This window comes from Anopheles moucheti, chromosome 2 (assembly GCF_943734755.1).
Source record: "Anopheles moucheti chromosome 2, idAnoMoucSN_F20_07, whole genome shotgun sequence".
In the NCBI taxonomy this organism is placed as follows: domain Eukaryota; kingdom Metazoa; phylum Arthropoda; class Insecta; order Diptera; family Culicidae; genus Anopheles; species Anopheles moucheti.
This window is the reverse complement of record NC_069140.1, coordinates 17,863,555-17,878,333: the sequence shown is the minus strand read 5'-3', so window position 1 is coordinate 17,878,333 and position 14,779 is coordinate 17,863,555. Positions and strand designations below refer to the sequence as shown.

General features: G+C 46.7%; 1 protein-coding gene across 1 annotated transcript; it reads right to left on the bottom strand.

Moving 5' to 3' along the window:
* Positions 1 to 330: 330 nt before the first annotated feature.
* LOC128299217 (Krueppel-like factor 9) lies at positions 331 to 1,194 on the bottom strand. The gene has a single exon (XM_053035108.1). It carries the CDS (start codon positions 1,192 to 1,194, stop codon positions 331 to 333), a length of 864 nt encoding a protein of 287 aa, XP_052891068.1.
* Positions 1,195 to 14,779: the final 13,585 nt, after the last annotated feature.

The window sequence follows — 14,779 nt, the reverse complement described above, 5'->3', positions numbered from 1 at the left end:
CAAAAAATCGCACAATTGGCACAAATTGTTTGAGGCCCCCAACACGGCGAGGCCCTAGGCGACCGCCTACTCCGCCTACCGTTTGATCCGCCGCTGTGCACGCTGGAGGGGAACAAATGTTACCTTTTGGTTTGGATGCTCTTCTGGTATCGGAAAACGGCCTGTTTGTATGGAATTTCGTATCTGTCGACGGGGAGTTTGAGAGAGAAAGATGAATTTTCTATTACGTACACACAGATTGCGTCAGAAGTCGTATACTAAGGTATCAAAATAGTTTATTTTTGCACCCTCTCGCGTATCACCTACTCTTGCTTCTGTCCATTTGCACAGTTACGAACGTTTCGCCGTCGGCTGTTTGGGTTTCCGGCCTGGCCGTCCTCTTGGTGGTACCGGTCCCATCAACGCACCAGACGATCCCTTCAATTTCCCCGATGCCACACTCATCTTCCGCTCGTGCACTTTCCGATGCTTGGCCAGATGATCCGAACGGGAGAAGCATTTCGGACAGTACTCACACCGGTACGGTTTCACGCCCGAATGGGACCGGAAGTGGCGCGAAAGTTCGTCCGAGCGCGAAAATCTCCACTGACATCCTGGCCACTTGCAGTGATACGGTTTGTCGCCCACGTGCCGCCTAAGGTGAGCCTTCAGGTGTACCGGTTTGGCGTACACCTTGCGGCAGCTTTCAAACGGACAGACAAACGTGCCGGTCGAGTCAGGTTCGGTCACACCTTGCACTGTCGCTGGTAGTGTCTGTGACACATCCAGCTCACTGGCAGATACTTTATCCGCACTAATGGATGCGCCTTCCACGGGATTCGACTGTCGAATGAATGCTTCACAAGAATCGTCACACAGGTACGTGTTTTCCGGTAACCGTAGCTCGTTTTCCCACAGTTGACTAAAGTTCACACAGTTGTACTCGAGAATGAAATCTTCCACATTCAACTCCAGCTCCAGATCGTTCACACTGTCTAGAGAGTGTATGAGTTGCGATGAGCTTGATGACGGTGCCTCTATCGTTACAGGACACGCTTGATCTTCCTTCCTGGTGTCCGGTGTTTCAAACGTGGCACACGTTAGCTCTGACAGCGCCAACGCAATGTCCCTATCATCCTGCAGCTCGGTGTACAGATGGTAGAACCCGTTGGCCAGGAAATCGTCGGAAGATTGTTGAAAGCTGCCAAAATCCATGTTTCACGACACGACGTCCGTTCGATGTCGATCGTGCAGCCTAACTGGCTGAATGGTCATATCGGCTTCGAACCGGTCACTTCGAACCCGAAACTTGCCGTTCGCGCCGTGAAAGATGATACGGCGCAAAGCATTGAGTTTGAAAGATATCAGCGGCACCGGAACGACGGCCCGACGGATTTTCCCCGGGATCATCGCGTTCCCGTGGCCTCTTTCTCTGCCGGCTGCCAAATGAGATAAAACTGATAGCATCACATCCCCGCTCACGGCCCGACGACACGGTCAGTGTAGACATTTCTGGCAAGATCATTGACGTCGACCGTGCTGCTGTTGCTGCTCGTCTGGAGCCATCTGGTGTGATACGTGTCTCGATACTTGGAAAGTGACTTCGCAACCGGAGGCGACGCGCGCACGCATTAGTGTCAAGTGACAATGAGAGGAATGCATGTGGATGAGATCTTTATTCTAATAACTCGATCGATGAATGGTGCATCATGACACGATCGGTTACTTATCAGTCGAATTTCCGTTCTAGTAAACAGACTCGCAAAACAGCAATTGCCAGAGGGGTTTTTGTGTGATATGAGTTTTGTCATCAATCAGCTTCAACGAGACGTGTGATTCGTGGCAGACAGCAGTAAACCAGATGTCCCTTTCCTGAGGTCGGTTTTATCTATCTTCGTTGAGCATGGTCATCGCTAACGACCGGTCCCAGGGGAGCTGTTCTTGTTGTATGTCTAACGAAGACATCTTATTCAAATATTATTTCCATGAAACCGTGAAGGAAATTGCCAACAAATCCATTTCAGGTTGTAACATCATTCTGTACATTCCAACTAGATGGATAACAGAAAGGGAAGAAAGGCTGAGAATAATCAACGATTATCATATGACCCCTTCGGGAGGACATATAGGCCAATACAGACTATATTTGAAATTAAGAGAAAAATACAGATGGAAAAATATGAAAGAAGACATAAAAAAGTTTGTGAGAAATTGTCAAGCATGCATAGTTAATAAGACAAATAGGCATACGAAAGAGGAAACAGTTGTGACGACAACTCCCTCGAAACCATTTAGCGTAATTTCCAGTGGAGGATCAATCCCCTTGGAGGCCCAGGGCGGAATTTTTAATGGGGGCCTATAATTTTGCTACGGCATAATCGGTGTTAGGGAGGTGTACTTCAAACACGATTTAACAACACCAGCAAAGTCTCGGAAAGAAAGCTCCATTGCGTACACTTCAGAGTTCTGTTGCGCAGCCCTGTAAACCGGCCTAGTCATATATAAACGTTTGTATGCGCCAAGGAGAGCCATAACGCCACTACTTCGATCACATTTTCTATGATTCACGTACATTTACGATTCCTGATTAGTCCAACGCCTTCTACGATTTTTCGCCTAAGGTACCATTTTCAATCGGTTTACTTCTTCGGTAACAATCAGAGAAATTTCTTAGAAACCTATTTCGCTCATGTTGATGTTTAAGACCATGAACAACACAATTGTTTTCGGATTTCCAATACCAGGAAAGCATGTTTTTCAAGAGGTGACACCTGCAGTGTGGAATTAATTTGCCCATCACTATTGCATTGCATACTATCAAACCCGTCAGAGCGATCACGTTAGTGTAAGGAAGATGGATGAAACGGAAAGCATCCTTCATCTCACTTAAACTTCCCGTCGGCTGGTACGAAATTCCATATAAACCAGCTATTTTCAGATTGCCGATACCTGGAAAGCATCCACGGAAAAGGTAGCACCTAGTACGGCTATTTTGGTCGAAAACCGCCGAACGGTATGCAATGTATAAACACTAACTTTCCCGTTGGTCGTGAAAAATTTCTCCGAAAACTACCAGTTTCCGAATGTATAGTACCAGGAGAGCATCCACGAAAGAGGTAGCTCCTGGTATTGCGCCGTAAGGTATGCAATGTTTATATAGTGTATAAACATTGCATACCTTACGGCTTTTATTTGGTGTATAAACATTGCATACCTTACGGCGTTTATATGGTGTATAAACATTGCATACCTTACGGCGTTTATATAGTGTATAAACATTGCATACCTTACGGCGCTAGTACCAGGAGCTACCTCTTCCGTGGATGCTCTCCTGGTACTATACATTCGGAAACTGGTAGTTTTCGAAGAAATTTTTCTCGATTAACGGGAAAATTAGTGTTTAAACATTGCATACCTTTCGGCGGTTTTCGACCAAAGTTGCAATCCCAAGTTGTTGCATGTAAGATGTTGCATGCCAGATGTTGCGCAACATATGTTGCGCGACATATGTTGCATGTCAGATGGTGTGCAACATATGTTGCGCAACATGTGTTGTGCAACATGTGTTGTGCAACATCCTGGTACTCGGCTGGTACCAGGTGTTACCTCTTGAAAAACATGCTCTCCTGGTATCGAAAATCTGAAAACAGCTGGTTTGTATGCAAAGTTGGTGTGTAAACATTGCATACCTTTCGGCGGTTTTTGAGCAAAATTGCTGTACTAGGAGCTACCTCTTCCGTGGATGCTCTCCTGGTATTATACGTTCGGAAACTGGTAGTTTTCGGAGAAATTTTTCTCCACTAACTGGAAAATTTGTGTTCTTGGTCCTGGTGCAATTTCGTTTATACTTGAGAGTCACAAAGTCGATATTCTTTTCTGCATTTAATTCATCACATAGAAACAAATGTTTTTATAAAACCAAAGAAGATATTTTTGATCAATTTTTTACCTTCTTAATTAAATTTTGTGCTATGAATTAACTCTGCTGTTAAATTTTCAAAAACCACACAATCGACACACATGTTTTGGGGCCCCCAACACGGCGAGGCCCTAGGCGACCGCCTACTCCGCCTACCGTTTGATCCGCCGCTGGTAATTTCAATAGACACAGTAGGACTATTACCCAAAACCGACAATATTAATCGTTACGCAGTAACAATTCAATGCGAACTCACTAAATATGTAGTAATAATACCGATTATCAACAAGGAAGCAAATACAATAGCAAGGGCTTTAGTCGAAAATTTTATCCTTACTTTCGGAAACATTTTAGAAATGAAATCAGATCAAGGATTAGAATACAATAACGAAATTCTTAGCAAAATCGCTGAAATTTTAGAATTAAAACAAACTTTTGCTACAGCATACCATCCACAAACAATAGGATCTTTGGAAAGAAATCATAGATGTCTCAACGAATACTTAAGATCATTTTCCAACGAGCACCACGATGACTGGGATAATTGGACAAAATTTTATGAATTCGTTTACAGCACCACAACCCATACAGACACCACCATTTGAATTAGTTTTTGGCAGAACAGCTCATTTACCCCAAGAAATATACAAACAAAAAGTAGATCCAATTTATAATATCGAACAATACTATAATGAAATGAAATTCAAGCTTCAAAAATCACACGAAATAGCCAGAGGAAGTCTTATAGCTGCAAAAGAAAAACGAAAAGTTGCATGCAATGAAAAATTAAACCCCATACACATTAAAATAGGTGATAAAGTATACTTATCAAACGAAAACAGAAAAAAATAGATCCATTATACATAGGACCATTCATAGTAACAGAAATTGACAATACTAATTGCACCATTAGAAATTGTACCACACAAAAGGAAACAACAGTGCATAAAAACAGGTTAATTAAATATACAGGAGAATAACTTCAATCATTATCATTCATTACGTTATTCTACTAAAAGGGGGGATGTGTAGCATATCTGCTATACAGTCTTAAAAACATTCCAAAATCTATTTATGTTGAAATTCACCCCATGCTCCTCTATCAAGATATTAGAACAAGAACTACAATAAATAATTAACGCAAATAGCATAAACCTCAGGCGCAACTAGAACACACATTAATCGCTCACAAGTTACAGGTACTCATTCAATGCACACAAGTTGCAGGTACAAACCCAATAGGCAAAACATAAAAAACATACACCATAGAAGCATCGACCGCGCAAAGAGCTTACGCAAACCCAATCCATACCCGATCAATACGCAGCGTAAAAAAAAACCCATCGCGACCTCATTGCAAGACAGTACAGGTGCGCTTCACGCCAGAGTTGCAACCATTGCAATATAGCAATAGACCCTATTGCTTGACTTGGTTCAAGTTAACAACAGGAAACGACCTGTCCATACATAGCTTATATGATACAGAACTAAGCCGCCCAATAAATAAGAACTAGAACTCAAGAAAACAATTAAACCAACCAATCAAAATTCAGACAAACAAAAGCATCAAATTTCAACTAGTTCGATATCTAGGTTAATGGAAATTTCCATCAAATTTGTACTCACGATGTTTACCAGTAATTATGATATAAAATAAAGATTGACCGTTGACTAGGCAGTCACTCGCAGCCACGTGCACACGCGTTTACTGTCGTAGTTGATCGTTATGCTCAACTAAAGAAGTCTAGTGTTTTATTGGGGACTCTGTCCCAATCCGTACTGAAAGAAATGTAGACCTATACGTGGTGTGTTGTCCCGTGGTGATCACGTATGACCGTGTTGTATTATGGGACAAAAAGTTATATTACAATAATTTATTGTAGTTGTGTTCTTTTCCCTCCACAGAAGGATTCAGTCTGTTTTGTTTTATTTGGCTAGAAACAGCGGCGGATCAAACGGTAGGCGGAGTAGGCGGTCGCCTAGGGCCTCGCCGTGTTGGGGGCCCCAAACAATTTGTGCCGATTGTGCGATTTTTGGAAATTTAACAGCAGAGTTAATTTATAGCACAAAATCTAATTAAAACCGTTAAAAATTGATCGAAAATATCTTTGGATTTTATATATCCTTGGTTATATAAAACATGTGTTTCTATTGGATTAGCTATATCGGCCCGGTTACACGGCTACGCAAGAGAAGTATGCAGTTTATTCAAACTCCTTCTTTATCGGCACGACAACTTTAGGATGTTTAAGCCTACCATTTCTATTTTATTTTACTTTATTTACCCGTAGGATAGTCAGTGCTGCGTACGGAGGTTTAGTGGTCCAAATGAAATTTTTCCGTGGTCCTGTCTTGTACAGACCGACTGCGCTACCAATACACCATCTGGCCGCCCCGTGAACCCTTATATGCCCTTTTACTTCAACCTATTCATGTATTCCATTTCATGAACGGGATTTTTTCATCTGTTCGTAAATGATCCTATCGTTAGATGCTAGAATAGAAACCATGCTTCCACTACCCAGAATAGAAACCATTGCCACTACCGCAATATTCGCAAGCTATTGCCATTGCGATACTCGTGGTGTGGTATTGTTTTCTCTCCCCGATTGAACCGTGAAAATGTCCAGCCTGCGTGTTTCGAAACAGTATTGTGGTGGAGTATTGTGTTTAGTATTTCGATTGTCACAATTTCTGCAAGTTTGCAAGCCGGTAATGATGTTGTAACCGACACAATCTGTCAGTGTACTACGACATAGCTAGCATTGTCATAGATTATGAATAAAATCATATTGCAATCATTAGAACTCTCTTTTCCGTTTGATATTTGATACCTCATGGTTCTTGGAACACCATTTCTGTCTTTCTTGATTATTACTTATTCGAAGCTGGATTGTAGGTCCACCCATCCCAAACTGTCCAAACACTTCATCATATCCCCTTGTAGAATACTGTTTAAACTACATTGTTGTAATCTCGGTAACATTTGCATCGTTGTTAGACTGAAATTGTTCTAAAATTTCCAATTCTAAATCCATACGAATGAAGATCATCACCGCGAAATCGTTGATCCAAATTAAAAAAAGAACACGAAAAAAGATACTTGAAGAAATCAAGTATGCATTGATATAAAAACGATGTGTTCAGTGAAGAACCTATCATAATAGTCTTGCTAAAACATTGTCGTGCGTGCTGAAAGCGGTCTCGTTTTTTTGCATTGAAAACTCAGTTTGTTGGAGAAAAATTAGTGAGTGCTTTGTGGTGTTGTATCCCTATAATTTGCTACTGACTATCAAATTGTGCCTGAAGAGCACGTAGTGTGTTACATACTAACGTAAATGTGCAAGTATAAATGTGACGAAATGATCGCAAGTGTCTTCACAATGACCGATTAGATCGGCCCAGTAATTCTTGGATTTTTTGACGCACGGACAACCGACCTAATTAGGAGCATCTAACTTAATTCGCGAAAATCAAGCGAACGATCGAAATTCACATTAATATGTGCAGGGCTACGAGGGGGGGGTTGACAAAATGCTGACAAATTTGTCCAATGACCAAATCAGCTGCTCAACTGTGAAAACCACTATGCCGTTGCCGCGCACACAATTGTTTTCAGATTTCCGATACCAGGAGAGCATGGTTTCCCAGAGGTGACATCTGCAGCTTGCGACAAATTTGCCCATCACAATTGCTATTGCATACTATCAAACACGTGAGAACGATCGCTAATAAGTAAGATCAATAAAACGGAAAGCATTCTTCATTTCGCTCAAACTTTCCATGGGCTGGTACGAAATTCCATACAAAACCCGCTGTTTTCCGATTTCCGATACCAGGAAAGCATCCACGGAAGAGGTAGCACCTTGTACAGTAATTTTGCTCGAAAACCGCCTAAAGGTATGCAATGTTTAAACACTAACTTTCCCGTTGGTCGTGAAAAATTTCTTCGAAAACTACCAGTTTTCGAATGTATAGTACCAGGAGAGCATGCACGGAAGAGGTAGCACCTGGTACTGCGCCGGAAGGTATGCAATCAACTTGCAATGCAATGCGCCGTAAGGTATGCAATGTTTAAACATTAACTTTCCATACAAACCAGCTGTTTTCAGATTTCCGATACCAGGAGAGCATGTTTTTCAAGAGGTAACACCTGGTACCAGCAGAGCAAGATGGCGCCCAACAATTCATGAAAAGTTTCATGAAATTATTTCATGAAATATTTCATGAAATATTTCATGAAAAATTTCATGAAAATTTCATGAAAATTTCATGAAATATTTCATGAAATATTTCATGAAACATTTCATGAATGAAATTTTCATGAATGAAATTTTTATGAACGAAATTTTTATGAATGAAATTTTTATGAATGAAATTTTTATGAATGAAATTTTCATGAATGAAATTTTTATGAATGAAATTTTTATGAATGAAATTTTTATGAATGAAATTTTTATGAACGAAATTTTTATGAATGAAATTTTTATGAATGAAATTTTTATGAATGAAATTTTAATGAATGAAATTTTTATGAATGAAATTTTGATGAATGAAATTTTTATGAATGAAATTTTTATGAATGAAATTTTTATGAATGAAATTTTCATGAATGAAATTTTTATGAACGAAATTTTTATGAATGAAATTTTTATGAATGAAATTTTTATGAATGAAATTTTAATGAATGAAATTTTTATGAATGAAATTTTGATGAATGAAATTTTTATGAATGAAATTTTTATGAATGAAATTTTGATGAATGAAATTTTTATGAATGAAATTTTTATGAATGAAATTTTTATGAATGAAATTTTTATGAATGAAATTTTTATGAATGAAATTTTAATGAATGAAATTTTTATGAATGAAATTTTTATGAATGAAATTTTTATGAATGAAATTTTTATGAATGAAATTTTTATGAATGAAATTTTTATGAATGAAATTTTCATGAATGAAATTTTTATGAATGAAATTTTTATGAATGAAATTTTTATGAATGAAGTTTTTATGAATGAAATTTTCATGAATGAAATTTTTATGAATGAAATTTTCATGAATGAAATTTTTATGAATGAAATTTTTATGAATGAAATTTTTATGAATGAAATTTTTTGAATGAAATTTTTATGAATGAAATTTTCAGGAATGAAATTTTTATGAACGAAATTTTTATGAATGAAATTTTTATGAATGAAATTTTTATGAATGAACTTTTTAAGAATGAAATTTTTATGAATGAAATTTTTATGAATGAAATTTTTATGAATGAAATTTTAATGAATGAAATTTTTATGAATGAAATTTTTATGAATGAAATTTTTATGAATGAAATTTTTATGAATGAAATTTTTATGAATGAAATTTTTATGAATGAAATTTTTATGAATGAAGATGGCGGCCAAGATGGCGGCCAAGATGGCGGCCAAGATGACGGACAAGATGGCGGCCAAGATGGCGGACACAAGATGGCGGCCAAGATGGCGGACAAGATGGCGGACAAGATGGCGGACAAGATGGCGGCCAAGATGGCGGCCAAGATGGCGGCCAAGATGGCGGACAAGATGGCGGCCAAGATGGCGGACAAGATGGCGGACAAGATGGCGGACAAGATGGCGGACAAGATGGCGGACACAAGATGGCGGCCAAGATGGCGGACAAGATGGCGGACAAGATGGCGGACAAGATGGCGGCCAAGATGGCGGACAAGATGGCGGCCAAGATGGCGGCCAAGATGGCGGACAAGATGGCGTCCAAGATGGCGGCCAAGATGGCGGCCAAGATGGCGGCCAAGATGGCGGACAAGATGGCGGCCAAGATGGCGGACAAGATGGCGGACAAGATGGCGGACAAGATGGCGGACAAGATGGCGGCCAAGATGGCGGCCAAAATGGTGGCCAAGATGGCGGACACAAGATGGCGGACAAGATGGCGGCCAAGATGGCGGACAAGATGGCGGCCAAGATGGCGGCCAAGATGGCGGACAAGATGGCGGCCAAGATGGCGACCAAGATGGCGGACAAGATGGCGGACACAAGATGGCGGCAAAGATGGCGGCCAAGATGGCGGCCAAGATGGCGGACAAGATGGCGGACAAGATGGCGGACATTATGGCGGCCAAGATGGCGGACAAGATGGCGGCCAAGATGGCGGACTCAAGATGGCGGCCAAGATGGCGGACAAGATGGCGGACAAGATGGCGGCCAAGATGGCGGACAAGATGGCGACCAAGATGACGGCCAAGATGGCGGCCAAGATGGCGGACACAAGATGGCGGCCAAGATGGCGGACAAGATGGCGGACAAGATGGCGGCAAAGATGGCGGCCAAGATGGCGGACAAGATGGCGGACAAGATGGCGGACAAGATGGCGGACAAGATGGCGGACAAGATGACGGACAAGATGGCGGACACAAGATGGCGGACAAGATGGCGGACCAGATGGCGGACAAGATGGCGGCCAAGATGGCGGACACAAGATGGCGGACAAGATGGCGGACAAGATGGCGGACACAAGATGGCGGCCAAGATGGCGGACAAGATGGCGGCCAAGATGGCGGACACAAGATGGCGGACACAAGATGGCGGACAAGATGGCGGCCAAGATGGCGGAAACAAGATGGCGGCCAAGATGGCGGTCACAAGATGGCGGACAAGATGACGGACAAGATGGCGGCCAAGATGGCGGACACAAGATGGCGGCCAAGATGGCGGACAAGATGGCGGACAAGATGGCGGACAAGATGGCGGCCAAGATGGCGGCCAAGATGGCGGACCAGATGGCGGACACAAGATGGCGGACAAGATGGCCGACACAAGATGGCAGCCAAGATGGCGGACAAGATGGCGGACACAAGATGGCGGCCAAGATGGTGGCCAAGATGGCGGACACAAGATGGCGGACAAGATGACGGACACAAGATGGCGGCCAAGATGGCGGACAAGATGGCGGACAAGATGGCGGACAAGATGGCGGCCAAGATGGCGGACAAGATGGCGGCCAAGATGGCGAACAAGATGGCGGCCAAGATGGCGGACACAAGATGGCGGACAAGATGGCGGACACAAGATGGCGGCCAAGATGGCGGACAAGATGGCGGACAAGATGGCGGACAAGATGGCGGACAAGATGGCGGCCAAGATGGCGGACAAGATGGCGGACAAGATGGCGGACACAAGATGGCGGCCAAGATGGCGGACAAGATGGCGGACACAAGATGGCGGCCAAGATGGCGGACAAGATGGCGGCCAAGATGGCGGCCAAGATGGCGGACAAGATGGCGGACAAGATGGCGGACACAAGATGGCGGCCAAGATGGCGGACAAGCTGACGGCCAAGATGGCGGACACAAGATGACGGCCAAGATGGCGGACAAGATGGCGGACTCAAGATGGCGGCCAAGATGGCGGCCAAGATGGCGGACAAGATGGCGGACAAGATGGCGGACAAGATGGAGGACAAGATGGCGGACACAAGATGGCGGCCAAGATAGCGGACAAGATGGCGGACAAGATGGCGGCCAAGATGGCGGACAAGATGGCGGACAAGATGGCGGCCAAGATGGCGGACACAAGATGGCGGCCAAGATGGCGGCCAAGATGGCGGCCAAGATGGCGGACAAGATGGCGGACAAGATGGCGGACAAGATGGCGGACAAGATGGCGGACAAGATGGCGGCCAAGATGGCGGACAAGATGGCGGCCAAGATGGCGGACAAGATGGCGGACAAGATGGCGGACAAGATGGCGGACAAGATGGCGGACAAGATGGCGGCCAAGATGGCGGACACAAGATGGCGGCCAAGATGGCGGCCAAGATGGCGGACAAGATGGCGGACAAGATGGCGGACACAAGATGGCGGCCAAGATGGCGGACAAGATGGCGGACAAGATGGCGGACAAGATGGCGGACAAGATGGCGGACAAGATGGCGGCCAAGATGGCGGCCAAGATGGCGGACACAAGATGGCGGCCAAGATGGCGGCCAAGATGGCGGACAAGATGGCGGACAAGATGGCGGCCAAGATGGCGGACAAGATGGCGGACAAGATGGCGGCCAAGATGGCGGACACAAGATGGCGGCCAAGATGGCGGCCAAGATGGCGGACAAGATGGCGGACAAGATGGCGGACAAGATGGCGGACAAGATGGCGGACAAGATGGCGGACAAGATGGCGGCCAAGATGGCGGACACAAGATGGCGGCCAAGATGGCGGACAAGATGGCGGACAAGATGGCGGACAAGATGGCGGACAAGATGGCGGCCAAGATGGCGGCCAAGATGACGGCCAAGATGGCGAACACAAGATGGCGGACAAGATGGCGGACAAGATGGCGGCCAAGATGGCGGCCAAGATGGCGGCCAAGATGGCGGCCAAGATGGCGGACAAGATGGCGGACAAGATGGCGGCCAAGATGGCGGCCAAGATGGCGGCCAAGATGGCGGACACAAGATGGCGGCCAAGATGGCGGCCAAGATGGCGGACAAGATGGCGGACAAGATGGCGGCCAAGATGGCGGACAAGATGGCGGACAAGATGGCGGCCAAGATGGCGGACACAAGATGGCGGCCAAGATGGCGGCCAAGATGGCGGACAAGATGGCGGACAAGATGGCGGACAAGATGGCGGACAAGATGGCGGACAAGATGGCGGACAAGATGGCGGACAAGATGGCGGACACAAGATGGCGGCCAAGATGGCGGACAAGATGGCGGACAAGATGGCGGACAAGATGGCGGACAAGATGGCGGCCAAGATGGCGGCCAAGATGACGGCCAAGATGGCGAACACAAGATGGCGGACAAGATGGCGGACAAGATGGCGGCCAAGATGGCGGCCAAGATGGCGGCCAAGATGGCGGCCAAGATGGCGGACAAGATGGCGGACAAGATGACGGACAAGATGGCGGACAAGATGGCGGACACAAGATGGCGGCCAAGATGGCGGACAAGCTGACGGCCAAGATGGCGGACACAAGATGGCGGACAAGATGGCGGACTCTAGATGGCGGCCAAGATGGCGGACACAAGATGGCGGACACAAGATGGCGGACAAGATGGCGGCCAAGATGGCGGAAACAAGATGGCGGCCAAGATGGCGGCCAAGATGGCGGTCACAAGATGGCGGACAAGATGACGGACAAGATGGCGGCCAAGATGGCGGACACAAGATGGCGGCCAAGATGGCGGACAAGATGGCGGACAAGATGGCGGACAAGATGGCGGCCAAGATGGCGGCCAAGATGGCGGACCAGATGGCGGACACAAGATGGCGGACAAGATGGCGGACACAAGATGGCAGCCAAGATGGCGGACAAGATGGCGGACACAAGATGGCGGCCAAGATGGTGGCCAAGATGGCGGACACAAGATGGCGGACAAGATGACGGACACAAGATGGCGGCCAAGATAGCGGACAAGATGGCGGACAAGATGGCGGACAAGATGGCGGCCAAGATGGCGGACAAGATGGCGGCCAAGATGGCGAACAAGATGGCGGCCAAGATGGCGGACACAAGATGGCGGACAAGATGGCGGACACAAGATGGCGGCCAAGATGGCGGACAAGATGGCGGACAAGATGGCGGACAAGATGGCGGACAAGATGGCGGCCAAGATGGCGGACAAGATGGCGGACAAGATGGCGGACACAAGATGGCGGCCAAGATGGCGGACAAGATGGCGGACACAAGATGGCGGCCAAGATGGCGGACAAGATGGCGGCCAAGATGGCGGCCAAGATGGCGGACAAGATGGCGGACAAGATGGCGGACACAAGATGGCGGCCAAGATGGCGGACAAGCTGACGGCCAAGATGGCGGACACAAGATGACGGCCAAGATGGCGGACAAGATGGCGGACTCAAGATGGCGGCCAAGATGGCGGCCAAGATGGCGGACAAGATGGCGGACAAGATGGCGGACAAGATGGAGGACAAGATGGCGGACACAAGATGGCGGCCAAGATAGCGGACAAGATGGCGGACAAGATGGCGGCCAAGATGGCGGACAAGATGGCGGACAAGATGGCGGCCAAGATGGCGGACACAAGATGGCGGCCAAGATGGCGGCCAAGATGGCGGACAAGATGGCGGACAAGATGGCGGACAAGATGGCGAACAAGATGGCGGACAAGATGGCGGCCAAGATGGCGGACAAGATGGCGGACAAGATGGCGGCCAAGATGGCGGACAAGATGGCGGACAAGATGGCGGACAAGATGGCGGACAAGATGGCGGACAAGATGGCGGACAAGATGGCGGCCAAGATGGCGGACACAAGATGGCGGCCAAGATGGCGGCCAAGATGGCGGACAAGATGGCGGACAAGATGGCGGACACAAGATGGCGGCCAAGATGGCGGACAAGATGGCGGACAAGATGGCGGACAAGATGGCGGACAAGATGGCGGACAAGATGGCGGCCAAGATGGCGGCCAAGATGGCGGACACAAGATGGCGGCCAAGATGGCGGCCAAGATGGCGGACAAGATGGCGGACAAGATGGCGGCCAAGATGGCGGACAAGATGGCGGACAAGATGGCGGCCAAGATGGCGGACACAAGATGGCGGCCAAGATGGCGGCCAAGATGGCGGCCAAGATGGCGGACAAGATGGCGGACAAGATGGCGGACAAGATGGCGGACAAGATGGCGGACAAGATGGCGGACAAGATGGCGGCCAAGATGGCGGACACAAGATGGCGGCCAAGATGGCGGCCAAGATGGCGGACAAGATGGCGGACAAGATGGCGGACACAAGATGGCGGCCAAGATGGCGGACAAGATGGCGGACAAGATGGCGGACAAGATGGCGGACAAGATGGCGGACAAGATGGCGGCCAAGATGGCGGCCAAGATGGCGGCCAAGATGGCGAACACA